General features: G+C 35.8%; 1 protein-coding gene across 1 annotated transcript in view; it reads left to right on the top strand.

Moving 5' to 3' along the window:
* The first annotated feature begins 2,831 nt into the window (after nucleotides 1-2,831).
* Nucleotides 2,832-18,538, top strand: part of LOC143234480 (patched domain-containing protein 3-like) — a 39,759-nt gene continuing 24,052 nt past the window's right edge. The window contains exon 1 of the mRNA XM_076471873.1: nucleotides 2,832-4,570. Coding sequence (XP_076327988.1) covers nucleotides 3,574-4,570 — 997 coding nt within the window. The 5' untranslated portion in view covers nucleotides 2,832-3,573. The remainder of the gene's footprint in view (nucleotides 4,571-18,538) is intronic.

Raw genomic sequence — 18,538 nt, 5'->3', positions numbered from 1 at the left:
TCGCGGGTTCGAACCCCGGTCTCGCCAAACGTGCTCGCCCTTTCAGCGGTGAGGGCGTTATACTATTCGTTGGTAAAAGAGTAGCCCAAGAGTTGGCGGTGGGTGGTGATAATTAGCTGCCTTCCCCCTAGTCTTACACTGCTAAATTAGGGACGGCTAGCGCAGATAGCCCTCGAGTAGCTTTGCGCGAAATTCAAAACAAACAAATAAATCAACGTGAATATTGATCATTTAACATAAACACCATGGTTAGCTTAAGGACAATAAGATGGTACCTTTGTTGCTAAGTGACGATGTATATTGTCGAGCATTACCAAATAATAATAAAAAGATCGTGAAAGCGTTCTCGACAGAGTGTCAACAAGAATAAACCTTTTATAGTTAGTGACTAGTATAAAAATCCGTCTGAAATGAATTTGTCTAAGCCTCCTCATTTCATTAGCCTTGACGTAATTCTTCAATCACCATATTTTTAGTAATAGATAAGCAAAAAATGAAATTCTGTCATGAATCAAAAGCACGTGTTAACTCTGAAAGAGACGTAAGTAACATTCTTGAACATTTTTGCAGCATTCTCGCTCAGGAAACAGAAAACATAGTGTGGATATTCTGACACAAATTTTCAGCTCTTTCGATTATACAAAAGGTAAAAGATATTTCGTAGTAGTAAAAATTTAATTTTATCTGCTTTTTAAAGTCAAGTAGATAATGTATGTGTTAAAATACCAAAAGAATTTTTATAATTAACATGTATTCACCACTTATAACCTTTTTAACAGTGATTCTTTAACGTTAGTAACAGTAGGCCTAATTATAGTCTAATTTAAGCATTAGGCCTAATATAGAAATGTAATGTGAGGATTGGCTGAAACACTACTTGGTAAATTTTACTTTGTTTTCAGCTACAACTAGTTGTCAAAATTTTCTGAAATAAGCTATTATACTGCTATATCACCGAAGATATAAAAAAGTAAAAATAATGTTTTAAAGAAATCAACATGAATACTGAACATTCAACATAAACACCATAGTTTACCTAAGAACAATCAGGTGATAGTTTTGTTGCTAAGCGACAATCTACAATGTTGAACATTACCTAAGAATTACTCAAAACGAAGAGTGAAAGCGTTCTTCGCATAGTGACAAAGGAAATAAGCCTTTTATAATTAGTAATATTAACAATGGCATGATTCCAAATTACCATTAACACGGTCGTGATTTATATTACTAAAAATCATCATGAGAAACACGAAATGACTCTTTATAAAGTATGACGTAATAGAGTAATGGCGGATGAAGGAATTGAATTAAACATTATAAATGTTGTTACAGTATGTTTAAATAAGCACAAATAACAAACTACAACTGAAAAATTGATAAAGTATTAAATTCACTATTGCGCAACTCTTATATGTTTTACTTATGGCGTGGATTAACACTGTAGAATAATGTTTATATATATATATCGAGGCTGTAGTTTTATCTGTGTTTACATCAAAGATACTCTCCAAATTTTAGGATGAAGTCTGGGTCACTTCACAGTTCTACTCCGGTGTAAATTGATGCTATTTTTACCATTTGTTTCTTTGTTTGAGCTGTATGCTGTGTCTACCGCGGGGAATCGAACCCCGGATTTTAACGTTGTACGTTTATAGACCTACTGCTTGTTTTACGGTTCGTTGAGAAAGGTTATTTTATACAGAATTGAACTAAATGGTTATTTTCAATCAAGAATCGGGCGTTGTTTAGTGGAAATCGTGTGAGATTGTAGATCTAAGAGTCCATGGTTTGAAACCCTTTCCCACCAAAAGATCGTGTTTCTCAATTTGAGGCCGTGAATGAGTTATAAGAGTAGTGGTCACCTCTTACTTTTCGTTTAGAGTACCTCTTAATGGTTTACAAGTTTACTTCCCTTTTGTCTCTCAATTCAAAACTAGATAGGCTTAGCACAGATAACTTTTATTTTCGCGAGAGTGTCTAGAAGAAAAGAACAGACAAATTGAGGTTGACGCAGCTATCAATAAAACCAGTTATTAAACAAGCTGAAAAACCACACATAAAACAACTTAAACAAACGACAAAATGAAATAAGGCGTTGTTTAGAACCTTACCAACTGGTGATGACTCTCTGTGCAATATGTGAATTATACACTCTTCAAATAAATCTAATCTATCTTTGCTTTCAAAGGTGCAAACTGCACCCTTCCCCTACGGGTTGGTGGTTTGTGTGGGTTCACCCTCGCATGACTCTTGGGCACGGTCCTGAGTAGAAAAATCATTTAAAGTTTTGTTTGTTGAATTTTGCGCAAGATGGACTAACTGCGCTCTGCCCACCACGAGTAAGTCCGCAGACATACCTAAATTTGAAGTAATAAACTAGTGAGAAATCAGCCAGTGAACACCACCCACCGCCAATTCTTAGACTACTCTTTAACGACTAATAACGCCCCCACTGCTCCAAGGGTGTTCCGTGAGGGGCCCAAATCTGAATTCCAGAGGTTGATAGTGGAATGTCATAACTACCAGGCCAGGACAGGACACACTGCATAGAACTTCAAAGTAAAATATCATTAGAACAAAACTCACACATTAATCTAATATTTCTAAATTTGAAACTGACCAAATTTATTGAGGTTAACAACAAAACACGTGTTTACTTGTTATTAAGTAATCATTATTTATAATTACTCCCACACATTAAGGACATGTTGGCTATTTCACTACATAATCTAAGGAATTATTGCAATTTCCAAGGATAGATTTAATTTAATAAACGACATTTATTATTATTATTAAGTATTTTTCATGGTGCCTTGTAATTTAAAGTCGATTGAGGATATTTCATTGTTTTTATTTCATTTGTTTTCTTTATCGAATTATTTCTTCTTTTAACAAAGTATCATGTCAGTTTCTGGAACTCTCACAAGAGGGCGAGTTACATAATCCGATGCGTCACAAGATAACAAAAATCGCTTAAGGCAGTGTGCTCGAGACTTGAAAGAAACGAGGTAAAATGTTTCGTCCCTCTCGGTTCAGGCAGTTAGTTTCGTCGTAGTCGTTGCGGGTGCTAGTCAGGTGTTAACGTACAGGGAACAGTCTCCCAAGTGGCATAATATTCAATCAATATTCGTATTTGTGTTTGCGAGCTTACTGACTTGCTGTAACGTGTAGATAGTACTTTCAACTCGGTGAGCGGAGTGGCACATAACCTTGTTTTATAGATTTTACAGTGTACGTCCGATCAGTGAGAGAACAGCCAGCCATACTGGAACACCTGCAACTTTACGGTTGGTGTGACTGTCTTGTTCAATTTTTCGAGAAGTATTTAAACAACAGTAATTGTAGTTGGTGTTTCACGAACTATGCCTAAACTGTAATTCATTAACAAGACATTTTGGAAACTGTTTTCTTGATTCGCCCCCCACAATTGTGCGTTTTTATTAAAAATTCTGAACAGGTGTTTCTTTTTTTATTTAGACATTACTAGTGAAGTTACTTCAAACCCAGCAAGCTCTAAGAAGATAACGTTTTCATCATATTATACATAATTCTGTCCCAACAGAATCTTCACCCATGAAGTTCGACTGTGTGGACCGCCTAGTCTCGTGGTTGTTCAGTCGACTGGGCTATCACGTTGGGCTCCGTGCGGGCTATTTCGTAATCGTTCCTCTGCTAGTATCTGTCATTTTAGCCACGGGGTTTCAGAGAGTGGTGTACGTGGACAATCCGGAGTACCTGTTCAGCCCCGTGAATGGACGGTCTCGTTCTGAAAGAAGGATCGTTGAATCCCTGTTCCCCATGAACACGACTCAAAGTTTTGATTTCGGTAGAGCGACTCGTATGGGCCGACTTGCCCGAGTTCTCCTCGACGCCAAGGATGGCGGAACGGTGTTACGCGAGCATGTTTACAATCAGATGGTGTACATTGATGCCATCATTCAAAACATTACCATCACCTGGAATGAAAACACCTATCGGTATAAGGATCTGTGCGCCAAAGATGGCGGATCCTGTTACAGCAACGACATGTTGGATTTTAAACAAAGGATAAAAGATATTGAAAACCGGACTTATCTGCTAAAGTATCCTATTATGCTTAACCGAGTCATCCTGAAAAGGTACAACTTGTTGGCGTCTCTCGGAGGAGTCACGGTGGACGAATCGGGCTTTGTTGAGAAAGCCAAAGCCTTCAGCCTCTTTTATCCGTTGGACATAGACGTGAGACACGGCGAGGAAAGAGCAAAACTGTGGGAAAAGAAATTTCTGGTGGTCATGGAGAACATGGAGCTGGAATATGTGAACATCGGATATTTTGTCTCCGACTCCTTGGAGTCAGAATTAGAAAAGAACACACAAGCTGTGACTCCATATTTTAGCGTTACCTTAATTGTGATGTTAAGTTTCTCCGTCATGACGTGCATGATGTCCGACTGGGTAAGAAGTAAACCCTGGCTTGGCATCCTCGGATGTATATCATCCGTGATCGCAGTTGCTGCTGCTTTCGGCTTAATCATCTACTGTGGCTTTTTCTTCATTGGCATCAATTTTGCAGCACCTTTCCTAATGCTTGGTAAGTCAGAGCCTCTGTATTATAGTTTAACATATGTACACACAAGATATTAATCTTGCATCTGTATGTCTGCTTACCTTTCTTCTTACTAAATTCCCACGAGTGAGTCAAGTGAAAGAAGTTTGTCTTGAAACAAATGGTCAATAGATGATACGTCAGTAGATCGTTCTAAGAGTCGTGTTCCAGTTATAACATAACACAAGGTTTTGGGACAACATGGGACTTACTGGTCCATTTCGGCTATTCCATCCTCTAAACGAAATTAAAATAATTTTATAAAATATAATCTCAAACCCAGTCCTTATCATTCATATAATTATCAAGCGTTTTCGTAAACTCACATAAATTTACTGCCTCTACAACATCTGAAGGCAACCCATTCCAAAGACCAACCATTCTGGTAGAAAAATGGCAATACGTTTTTGTCTTTAGTTAAGAAAATAATAACCAATTAATTTTCTTTACCTCAGTTTTGTTATTATTGTCGTTTATAGTTGCCCTTAGTAACGCTTCATTATTTTCAGTTTACATAAAAAGAGGATTAGATCGCCTGTGCATTACTAATCGGTGATTAATGGACTAAACGAGGTTAAGGGTTAACCATTCGTCATTTAAAACTTCTGACCAGAAAGTGGAGAACCAGTAAGCCTCCCCCCCCCCACACACACACATACATACACTACTGCTTTAAGGGAATAACTAAGTTAACGATTACGGTCGTAACCTTTCACAGACAAAAAATGCGCAACTTGATTTGAGATTTATTGCGGCTCGAACCTTGGGACTTCTAATTCGAAGCCCAGCCGAAATGTTAAATCGATGCCTTAATTTTAAACTAACAGTAATCTGCAGTACTTGGAAGACTGTCTCACCACACACACACACATACACGGTCCAAGTAACTAATTATCTTTCATTGTTTGTGTGTAAGAAACAATTCTAATACTAAAACTGATACCAAGCCTCTATACAGAACACAATCAAACATGATAACTGACAGCGGTTTACATAATGATAAACAAGTGAGTAAATTCGATCTTACGTTGAAAAATGTTACCTTAGAGGTCCAATATTAATGCAAAAGTGTAACAGTCATAATTGTCTAGCTTAGATAACTCCTCTATACTTCTGCACAAAACAATCTCTCAAACGCTATACACTTTATATATATCTTGTTTATTGATAGCTAAATGATATTATATATTATGTACTATTGGCTGAATGCCTATAAAAACATCTTGTACGCTGTTGGTCAAACGTTAAATTGTGAGGAAGACTAAAGTGTTTGTGGTTGTTATACATGCACCAGATTCGCTGATATGGTGATTTTTCTAAGATGAAAATACATTAAAGATATTTTGTAATGTGGTTCCTTTCGTTAGAACTCTGAACTGAATTATAAGCAAAACAATAGGAAACAGTTTAAGGGTCCGCTGGTTTCTCTCAGTGAGGCTGTTAAAACTGATAAGTTGTTTAATATGGATTACAGCTCCAACATAAATTACTCATTTTACAGTTCAAGTAATTACTGTTAAGGGCACCGTTTTGGTAGGGCGTATATCCCCCTATATTTAATTCGTTCATTGTGCGAACGATAAAGTTATTAGCTTGCACTGTATCAGTGATATGATAACAGTACCACCTCCTCCATACAAATGTATGTAATATAATAACAGTACCACCTCCTCCATACAAATGTATGTAATATAATAACAGTACCACCTCCTCCATACAAACGTATGTAATATAATAACAGTACCACCTCCTCCATACAAATGTATGTAATATAATAACAGTACTACCTCCTCCATACAAACGTATGTAATATAATAACAGTACCACCTCCTCCATTCAAATGTATGTAATATAATAACAGTACCACCTCCTCCATACAAACGTATGTAATATAATAACAGTACCACCTCCTCCATACAAATGTATATAATATAATAACAGTACCAACTCCTCCATACAAACGTATGTAATATAATAACAGTACCAACTCCTCCATACAAACGTATGTATATAATAACAGTACCAACTCCTCCATACACATGTATGTAATATAATAACAGTACCACCTCCTCCATACAAATGTATGTAATATAATAACAGTACCACCTCCTCCATAAAAACGTATATAATATAATAACAGTACCACCTCCTCCATACAAATATATGTAATATAATAACAGTACCACCGCCTCCATACAAACGTATGTAATATAATAACAGTACCACCTCCTTCATACAAATGTATCTAATATAATAAGAGTACCACATCCTCCATACAAATGTATGTAATATAATAACAGTACCACCTCCTTCATACAAATGTATATAATATAATAACAGTACCAACTCCTCCATACAAACGTATGTAATATAATAACAGTACCAACTCCTCCATACAAACGTATGTAATATAATAACAGTACCAACTCCTCCATACAAACGTATGTAATATAATACACTTATTTTACACTAAACAGGGTAATTCATAGATAGTTACTTTACATCTAACAGGTTATTCATAGAGAGTTACTTTACACTGAACAGGTTATTCATAGAGAGTTACTTTACACTGAACAGGTTATTCATAGAGAGTTACTTTACACTGAACAGGTTATTCGTAGAGAGTTACTTTACATCTAACAGGTTATTCATAGAGAGTTACTTTACACTGAACAGGTTTATTCATAGAGAGTTACTTTACACTGAACAGGTTATTCATAAATAGTTACTTTACACTGAACAGGTTTATTCATAGATAGTTACTTAACACTGAACAGGTTATTCATTAAGAGTTACTTTACACTGAACAGGTTATTCATAGAGAGTTACTTTACACTGAACAGGTTAATTCATAGAGAGTTACTTTACACTGAACAGGTTATTCATAGAGAGTTACTTTACATCTAACAGGTTTATTCATTGAGAGTTACTTTACATCTAACAGGTTAATTCATAGAGAGTTACTTTACACTGAACAGGGTAATTCATAGACAGTTACTTTACACTAAACAGGGTAATTCATAGAGAGTTACTTTACACTGAACAGGGTAAATCATAGAGAGTTACTTTACACTGAACAGGTTAATTCATAGATAGTTACATTAGACTGAACAGGTTATTCTTAGAGAGTTACTTTACACTGAACAGGGTAAATCATAGAGTGTTATTTTACACTGAACAGGTTATTCATAGAGAGTTACTTTACACTGTACAGGTTTATTCATTGAGAGTTACTTTACATCTAACAGGTTTATTCATAGAGAGTTACTTTATACTGAACAGGGTAATTCATAGACAGTTACTTTACACTAAACAGGGTAATTCATAGACAGTTACTTTACACTGAACAGGGTAAATCATAGAGTGTTACTTTACACTGAACAGGTTTATTCATAGAGAGTTACTTTACATCTAACAGGTTTATTCATAGAGAGTTACTTTACATCTAACAGGTTTATTCATAGAGTGTTACTTTACATCTAACAGGTTTATTCATAGAGAGTTACTTTACACTGAACAGGTTATTCATAGAGAGTTACTTTACATCTAACAGGTTTATTCATAGAGAGTTACTTTACACTGAACAGGGTAATTCATAGACAGTTACTTTACACTAAACAGGGTAATTCATAGATAGTTACTTTACACTGAACAGGTTATTCATAGATAGTTAATTTACACTGAACAGGTTATTCATAGATAGTTAATTTACTCTGAACAGGTTATTCATAGAGAGTTATTTTACACTGAACAGGTTATTCATAGGTAGTTTTTTACACTGAACAGGTTATTCATAGAGAGTTACTTTACACTGAACAGGTTATTCATAGAGAGTTACTTTACACTGAACAGGTTAATTCATAGAGAGTTACTTTATATCTAACAGGTTTATTCATTGAGAGTTACTTTACACTGAACAGGGTAATTCATAGGCAGTTACTTTACACTAAACAGGGTAATTCATAGAGAGTTACTTTACACTGAACAGGGTAAATCATAGAGTGTTACTTTACACTGAACAGGTTATTCATAGAGAGTTACTTTACACTGTACAGGTTTATTTATTGAGAGTTACTTTACATCTAACAGGTTTATTCATAGAGAGTTACTTTACACTGAACAGGGTAATTCATAGACAGTTACTTTACACTAAACAGGGTAATTCATAGAGAGTTACTTTACACTGAACAGGGTAAATCATAGAGTGTTACTTTACACTGAACAGGTTATTCATGGAGAGTTACTTTACACTGTACAGGTTTATTCATTGAGAGTTACTTTACATCTAACAGGTTTATTCATAGAGTGTTACTTTACACTGAACAGGGTAATTCATAGACAGTTACTTTACACTAAACAGGGTAATTCATAGAGAGTTACTTTACACTGAACAGGGTAAATCATAGAGTGTTACTTTACACTGAACTGGTTATTCATAGAGAGTTACTTTACATCTAACAGGTTTATTCATAGAGAGTTACTTTACAACTAACAGGTTTATTAATTGAGAGTTACTTTACACTGAACAGGTTATTCATAGAGAGTTACTTTACATCTAACAGGTTTATTCATAGAGAGTTACTTTACACTGAACAGGGTAATTCATAGACAGTTACTTTACACTAAACAGGGTAATTCATAGAGAGTTACTTTACACTAAACAGGGTAATTCATAGAGAGTTACTTTACACTGAACAGGGTAAACCATAGAGTGTTAATTTACACTGTACAGGTTTATTCATTGAGAGTTACTTTACATCTAACAGGTTTATTCATAGAGAGTTACTTTACACTGAACAGGTTATTCATAGAGAGTTACTTTACACCCAACAGGTTTATTCATTGAGAGTTACTTTACACCCAACAGGTTTATTCATTGAGAGTTACTTTACACCCAACAGGTTTATTCATTGAGAGTTACTTTACACTGAACAGGTTATTCATAGATAGTTACTTTACATCTAACAGGTTTATTCATAGAGTGTTACTTTACATCTAACAGGTTTATTCATAGAGAGTTACTTTACATCTAACAGGTTTATTCATAGAGAGTTACTTTACATCTAACAGGTTTATTCATTGAGAGTTACTTTACACTGAACAGGGTAATTCATAGACAGTTACTTTACACTAAACAGGGTAATTCGTAGAGAGTTACTTTACACTGAACAGGGTAAATCATAGAGTGTTACTTTACACTGAACAGGTTATTCATAGAGAGTTACTTTACACTGTACAGGTTTATTCATTGAGAGTTACTTTACATCTAACAGGTTTATTCATTGAGAGTTACTTTACACCCAAGAGGTTTATTCATTGAGAGTTACTTTACATCTAACAGGTTTATTCATAGAGAGTTACTTTACATCTAACAGGTTTATTCATAGAGTGTTACTTTACATCTAACAGGTTTATTCATAGAGAGTTACTTTACATCTATCAGGTTTATTCATAGAGAGTTACTTTACATCTAACAGGTTTATTCATTAAGAGTTACTTTACACCCAACAGGTTTATTCATTAATAAGTTACTTTGTAGTGGAGAAATTTATCCGAATGTTTCGACTTACGTTATGACGTCATGTGTATCACATCTTTATTATTCTCTTGACTGTCCAGACGTTTAAATAATATAAATATACGTTACAAGTTTGGTTTGTTTATAATTTCGCGCAAAGCTACACGAGGGTTATCTGTGTTATACGTAACAGATAAATTAAGAAAAAGCCCTTTTCCCAAAAAGGTATTGTGGAAAAACATGCTGTGTTTATACGCACAAGTTGACGTTGTAATATTTTTGCGTAAGTTTTGTAAGTCTCTTAAAAATAAAAATAATAAAAGGAAGAAATACGTCAAAGTTCTCCAGTGGCTCTGGTTTAAGCTTCAGGGTTTAAAACTGTACAATTAAGATTTAATCCCTGCGATGATCCATTACTCATCAATAAACAAATTAATGGTTTGATTCTCATTCTGTGTAGTTATTTACACGCCTTCTGTAACTCTATAACGTTAAGAGTTATACAAAACTGCTGTACTGAAATATTCGTGTTGTCGTCCAAGGTTAGCATAGTTACGTAATCGTATATCAAGCAATATAGAATCACCTGACGATAAGTCGTATACTGTTGATACGGCTAATAAACGTACATTATTCGTGTAATAAAACGTTAAGTCGAAACTTTAACTCAACTTTCCCCTACCCCTCGTGAGGAGGAAAGCAAGCTTTACAAACTATCAATCTTCTTACTTGTTCCGGCAATTTTACGGACTTATTAAAATCCGACGCCCGATTCCCTGAGTGAACACAGCTGATAACCCAGTGCAGTTTTGCTTTTAAAACAAACCATGTTCAATCATAAAATAAATTTGGTCGTATTTTTTGCACTTTACGTTGGAGTTAAAGCTATATAAACCAATGGGAAAGAGTTTTCGTACCTCGATAAAACCAAACTGTTATTTAGGGCACTTAGTTACAGTGGTTTTTCCTTGTGATCTTCTAATCACTTTCATGACTTGATATATTTCAACCCTTCCAGTGTAGGTAGGGCTAGTCAGAATAATATTATACCAAGTTCTTCTGATTGGATAAGGTTCGGCATGGCCAGGTGGTTAGGGCGGTCGACTCGCAATCAGAAATCGCGGGTTCGAATTCCCCGTCACACCAAACATGATCGCTCTTTTCCGTTGTGACGGTCAATCCCACTGTTCATTGGTAAAATAACCTTCATGTAGGTTTATGTGAAATTCAGAACAAAAGCGAGCTGACTTGATAAGTCATAGAAAAGCAGCAGCAAGTAGGCTTAGCTGAGTGTTCTTGGCATGTATAAAAGTTTCCATGACTTACTTAGCTGAGTGTGCTTGGCACGTATAAAAGATTCCATGACTTACTTAGCTGAGTGTTCTTGGCACGTATAAAAGATTCCATGACTTACTTAGCTGAGTGTTCTTGGCACGTATAAAAGATTCCATGACTTACTTAGCTTAGTGTGCTTTGCACGTATAAGAGATTCCATGACTTACTAAGCTGAGTGTTCTTGGCACGTATAAGAGATTCCATGACTTACTTAGCTGAGTGTTCTTGGCACGTATAAGAGATTCCATGACTTACTTAACTGAGTGTTCTTGGCACGTATAAGAGATTCCATGATTTACTTCTCAGGATTTCTTACTAAACGGGATCACAAATGAGTTAACAGTCAGCAGGTTCGAACCGCGAATCCGATCGTCCATGGTTCGCAGTCCGTTTTCGGAAATAAAAATAAATAAATAAAGACGTGTAACCGTGAGTACGTTATACGAATGACGATCAAACCCACCATTCGACCAGATAAGAGTTGGCGGCGGGTGCTGATTTCCCTTTTGTATACCATTTAATTCTAAGACGATAGTACGCGAGATTATAAAGCAAATTAATACGTAAAATCAGTGATTTTTTAAGGTTAAAAGTTAATAATGACGTGTGTCATTATTTATATCATAGTAACTCAGGTTTTTGTGTCCGAACTTGGAAAGGCCAGTAAGGCTTTCAAAGAGTTGGCGGACGTTGTTGATTAGTTACCTTTCTGCTAGTCTGTCAGTTCAGATTTCAAGACAGCTAACACCTTTGTAGCTTTGCGCGAATTCTGGAAATCAACAAATTGATTATAAGCAATCACATACAGTACTAAGCCACCCTTTACTCTTTGTAGTTCCCTCGGTGGACTCAGCAGATAGCCCGATGTGGCTTTGCTATAAGAAAAAAAAACACACAATTCCTTGTAGAGTACACTTGGCATAATTTTTTATGCCAAAACTGTTCACTACTGTCTGGTATCGAGATTTCCTTTGTTAATGAACAATTCTGAAAATAGCATTCTTAGTTTTTCTGGACTGGTTTAAGTCCAAAGATATTTGATTATTCGATCGTGTAAAGTCAGCCTATATAAAGTACTACATTTGTCTCACACAGAAGAAAAGAAAAAAAAAAGATAAAAGATAAAACTACAACATTGGGGAGTAACTCGGGCTATCCCGTACAATCGAATCGAATGTTTTGTATGTTACCATTAACCAGCCTGAGTAGTGATTTCTTCCTAGAAGTAAAAAAAACAAACAAACGAGATAAACGCTTCAGAAAACAAACACATGGAAAATGACGAACTTTTATTTTTATCAGAACGGAAGCTGTTTGGTTAACTGTTGCCTGCGTTCGAGACTATCTTCAAAATTCGAAATCATGGCGGCATTCAAAACTTGACGTTATTATCTGTCAAACACGATATTCTTTAATAACAACGAAATCACCAAAATTTCCGTAAAACAAATAAAAAGGTTCTCAGGCTGTGGCCGGTTTCCTTGTGTCAGTTGTTATTTCGTCATTTCAACAAGAATGGCATCACTTCCGTTATTGTAAAATACGTTTTTAGGTCTTCGGAATTATCTTCTTAGTAAGTTAAATACGTCATATCCTGGTTACCTGGAAACGCGTTCATGGGTTTAGGGACAATTTCATAATATTAAGCCTAATCATACTTAGTTACGCACACATAATGTACCTGTTTACCCATGAACAGTGGAAAATATGTCTTTGTGTAATGATAAGCACGAACAAGGGGATATCTTTGTTGTGCTCACCACGAGTATCGAAACTAGGATTTTAGCATTACTGTTCATCATATTTATCGAGTACACGAAAACCACCATTTCGCTTACATAAGAACACTAACTACCAGACTATGTTTAAATTATGTCATTCAATTAAAAAAAATTATTTGTTTTGATGGTAGTTGGACAACATTTTGTACCACTATTATGTGGTAACTGTTGGAACAGTGAGGTGTTTTTTTCTCTTTAACGAACAGCCATTAAAATGCTTACTTGATCGGCTGTAGAATTCGTTGTCACGCATCACTTAAGGTTGCCGTGTCGTTAATTAAAATATACACTTAATTCATCGAATATATCGTATGTGAGACCAATTAAGAACAGCCTTTAGGTAATTGCAAGTTTCCAACTTTTACTTTGGTAAACGTTCCAAAGAGCTGTGTAAGCTAAAAAGAAATTTGGCACTGATCTAAGATTGAGGCTCTGCCGATGTACCCCCTCGGGCTATAACTATGTTACAAAAGTGTAAACTTCTCGTTGCTATGGGTGTCAGTTATCCAGTTCATATGTTTTAGCTATAGCTTACATTGCTTAAGTTATAGCTTTCGAATTTATAACAGATTAATTAGAGAAACATTATAATTTCTGTTTACTTGGCCATGTGATGCTGTACACGTTCCCAAAACGTTGTTGTTTCTTAGCGTTTGGATTGTAATGTCGTTTCATGAGTACTGTAACATATAGGAAATAATCATTTCAATGTAACTGAAAAACTAATGGTTTTAAAATAATCTATCTGTTTAATGTTTAAAATTTTAAACTGATAGCAACCTGGGTATTTGTGTTATATTGGAATAAACGTTGGCCTGTAAATTTTAAAACTTACAATGCATTATTCAAAGTAACACTGATCATTAAAATAACTTCACAAAATAGCACTGATTATTGAACAAACAGTTTACAAAGTGACACTGATTATTGAACAAACAGTTTACAAAGTGACACTGATTATTGAACGATCAGTTCACAAAGTGACACTGATTATTGAACGATCAGTTCACAAAGTGACACTGATTATTGAACGATCAGTTCACAAAGTGACACTGATTATTGAACGATCAGTTCACAAAGTGACACTGATTATTGAACAAACAGTTCACAAAGTGACACTGATTATTGAACGATCAGTTCACAAAGTGACACTGATTATTGAACAAACAGTTTACAAAGTGACACTGATTAAAGAACAGTTTCATAAAGTAGTTGCACCATGTCGACTCTCGTCAGTTCAGCTAAGTTAACGGTTAACGTACTCGAGGAATTTCGTACCTCAAAATATTGCAGTAAATAATAAAAGGATTTCCCTCTTGTAACTAATCCCCAAATATAGACTCAGCTATTGCTAGAAAATAATATAAATACAACAAAAAATGTTTAATGGGACATCATCGACGCTTACACGAATTAAAAAATATCGAAGAAAAGTATAAATTAGAAGGAACTATAGACAAAACTACGCTATTCCACACCCCTCATTCTAATTATTGTTAAGTTAGAAGGAACTATAGACAAAACTACGCTATTCCACACCCCTCATTCTAATTATTGTTAAGTTAGAAGGAACTATAGACAAAACTACGCTATTCCACACCCCTCATTCTAATTATTGTTAAGTTAGAAGGAACTATAGACAAAACTACGCTATTCCACACCCCTCATTCTAATTATTGTTAAGTTAGAAGGAACTATAGACAAAACTACGCTATTCCACACCCCTCATTCTAATTATTGTTAAGTTAGAAGGAACTATAGACAAAACTACGCTATTCCACACACCCTCATTCTAATTATTGTTAAGTTAGAAGGAACTATAGACAAAACTACGCTATTCCACACCCCTCATTCTAATTATTGTTAAGTTAGAAGGAACTATAGACAAAACTACGCTATTCCACACCCCTCATTCTAATTATTGTTAAGTTAGAAGGAACTATAGACAAAACTACGCTATTCCACACCCCTCATTCTAATTATTGTTAAGTTAGAAGGAACTATAGACAAAACTACGCTATTCCACACCCCTTATTCTAATTATTGTTAAGTTAGAAGGAACTATAGACAAAACTACGCTATTCCACACCCCTCATTCTAATTATTGTTAAGTTAGAAGGAACTATAGACAAAACTACGCTATTCCACTCCCCTCATTCTAATTATTGTCAAACAGGTAACAATATTCACTTTCGAGTCACATGACCACCCCGTACTTTTGAGAATAAAAAAAGCCTTGCAGTCTTCAGGTCTGACGTCATACGCATTTCATAGGATGACGTCACATTACAAGTATATGTGATCAAATGTAATAAGGTGAATATGTATGTTAGGTACTGACGGCTGAGACCAAAGAGTTTTTCAGATTTAATGTTTATAAACCTTAGCTTAAGTCCTGGACATTACCAAATATCGACTCGGGCTCCTGTATACAATTAACTTAGTTTCTAATGTGACCTCCTCTCGTCTGGCCCTAGGGCTCTTCAATCTTCATGGTTGTTCACTGTAATAACTTTAGCCACCTCCAGCAGCTAACAGCATTTCTCGTGAAAAACATGTAACACTCTAGTCAGTGGACGGACATGGCCATGTGGTTAAGACACTCGACTCGTAATCTCAGGATCGCGAGTTCGAATCCCCGTCACACCAACTATGCTCGCCCTTTCAGCCGTGGGGTGTTATAATATCACGGTCAATCTCACTATTCATTGGTAATAAAGTAGTCCAAGAGTTGGCGGTGGGTGGTGATGACTAGCTGCCTTCCCTCTAGTCTTACACTGCTAAATTATGGACAGCTAGCACAGATACTCCTGGTGTAGCTTTGTGACTGTCTGTGACAAGATCTGACTACTCTAAAGTCTGGTCAGATCTCTCACCACCTGATCCAGTGACCGTTTACTTGCAACAATAACAAGCTCTGTATCGATCAGACTTCTTCACCAACTTACTCCAGTGATCTTGAGCAGGTTGTTCTTCCGTCCAGAATCACCTAGGCTTAATTCATATTTGTTCCACTTCAAAATCGCAACGTACTTTCACACCTATCGGGAAACGAGCAAGTTAACAAAGCGTCATGATACTTCAAAATGGCTCAGTGAAAAGTCTGCCCGTTTAACTACATCGCGTTTTAGACACCGGCGGTAGGCATAGCGTTTTAGCTCTTTGTATAGTCTCGCGTGTAACGCCAAACAAGTGCCCCAAGTGGCACAGTGGTATCTCTGCAGACTTGTAAATATCAGGTTTCAGTACCCGTGGTGGGCAGAGCAGAGACAGCTCTTTCTGTAAGAAACCTACATTTGTATAAATTTACTAAAAACAACTTAAACTGCTCGGAGAACTACTTAAGTGGAACTTACACATGTTGAAATAAACAACATTGCTTAACGTGTTTCTAAATTTGACTGGGCCTGGTGGAATAAAAAAAAAAGTTAGGAAGCAGGTATAGTTCCTCCAGTGGACTGAAAATTAAAAATTAAATATAGTCTCCCTGGTGCAATAAAATCTAAGAAACGAATTAAGATCCCTGGTGGAGTGAAAGCTAAATAAAGTTCCTCTAGTGGACTGAAAATTAAAAATTAAATATAGTCTCCCTGGTGCAATAAAATCTAAGAAACGAGTTAAGATCCCTGGTGGAGTGAAAGCTAAATAAAGTTCCTCTAGTGGACTGAAAATTAAAAATTAAATATAGTCTCCCTGGTGCAATAAAATCTAAGAAACGAGTTAAGATCCCTGGTGTAGTGAAAGCTAAATAAAGTTCCTCTAATGGACTTCAAGCTGAGAAAAGAATATAGTTCCGCTGATGGAAATGGAATTGGTCCAGCCATGACAGAAACATAAAATGTTTTGTGTAATTACTTTTTAAAAATGTCAAAATACTTTTTACACAAAATAATGAACATGAAACACATGGTGCAGGATTTAGTTTATTCACTGTTTATTCACGTAAGTGGAGAAGACGTTTAATTTTGATCACGAATTTTCTTGGTATATAGTTATATTGATATATAGTTTGTTAGAATGTTGTACTGATGTTTTAAATGTTAGCGCGCTCTATAAACATGTAAGCTAAATAACTGGTTTTCCAACTGTTCATTTGTTCACAACTGTTTTAGGCTTCACGTGTTAGAAACAATGGCAAAACCAAAGGGGGGGGGAGTGTACGACGACAACTGGACAAATAAGTAAAACTTGGATTAATATGAAACGGATTACCATGACTAGAAGATGGACTGCTTGTCATACTTTTTTATGGTTTCATTTCTTTATAGTGGAAGAGTATGTTCACTACCTGGAAGCTTTGCTTCAAACAACTTATTTATTAGTTCAAATTCAGTAAGGGTTGGCACATTCTTTTGGTGTAACAGGAGCAATGAATATTGATGTAATGACTTCACTGAATAGCGTGGTTTGACTGAGGTGTCAACCATGCCTCTACTGAATAGCGTGGTTTGACTGAGGTGACAGTCATGACTTCACTGAATAGCGTGGTTTGACTGAGGTGACAGCCATGACTTCACTGAATGTTATGGTTTGACTGAGGTGACAGCCATTACTTCACTGAATGTTATGGTTTGACTGAGGTGACAGCCATGACTTCACTGAATGTTATGGTTTAACTGAGGTGACAGCCATGACTTCACTGAATGTTATGGTTTGACTGAGGTGACAGCCATGACTTCACTGAATAGCGTGGTTTGACTGAGGTGACAGCCATGACTTCACTGAATAGCGTGGTTTGACTGAGGTGACAGCCATGACTTCACTGAATGTTATGGTTTGACTGAGGTGACAGCCATGACTTTACTGAATGTTATGGTTTGACTGAGGTGACAGCCATGACTTCACTGAATGTTATGGTTTGACTGAGGTGACAGCCATGACTTCACTAAATAACGTGGTTTGATTCAGTTGACAACCTTGCTTTAAATTGATAACGTTATTTATTCCTCATAACGTAGAAGCATGACTATTAGAACTTAAGAAACCAAAGAAAGACCTACTTAGCTAAAATAACGAGACAAATATAAATTAACAATTAAAGAGCTCAACTGGTAACTATGAAACTCGGACCGAAGTTTGGTGTTTAACATAACTAAAGTATGGTCGACGTATTTATGTTCTAAGCATTTCTTCATTACATTTGTTTCAACAATAACGTGTAACAATGTAAAGTCAAGTTTAATGAATATAATCATTAATCAGTGTTATAGCATGTTTTTGCCCCTAAACTAACCAATAAGAAAAAGTTTACACAGCTGGTAATAACCTGAAATAATAACAAGTGTAGTGCTTTAAAAATACTCTAAACTGTTTCATGTA

This window comes from Tachypleus tridentatus, chromosome 12 (assembly GCF_004210375.1).
Source record: "Tachypleus tridentatus isolate NWPU-2018 chromosome 12, ASM421037v1, whole genome shotgun sequence".
NCBI classification, from domain to species: Eukaryota; Metazoa; Arthropoda; class Merostomata; order Xiphosura; family Limulidae; genus Tachypleus; species Tachypleus tridentatus.
The sequence above is the reverse complement of the archived record's forward strand: the minus strand, read 5'-3'. Positions and strand labels throughout refer to the sequence as shown.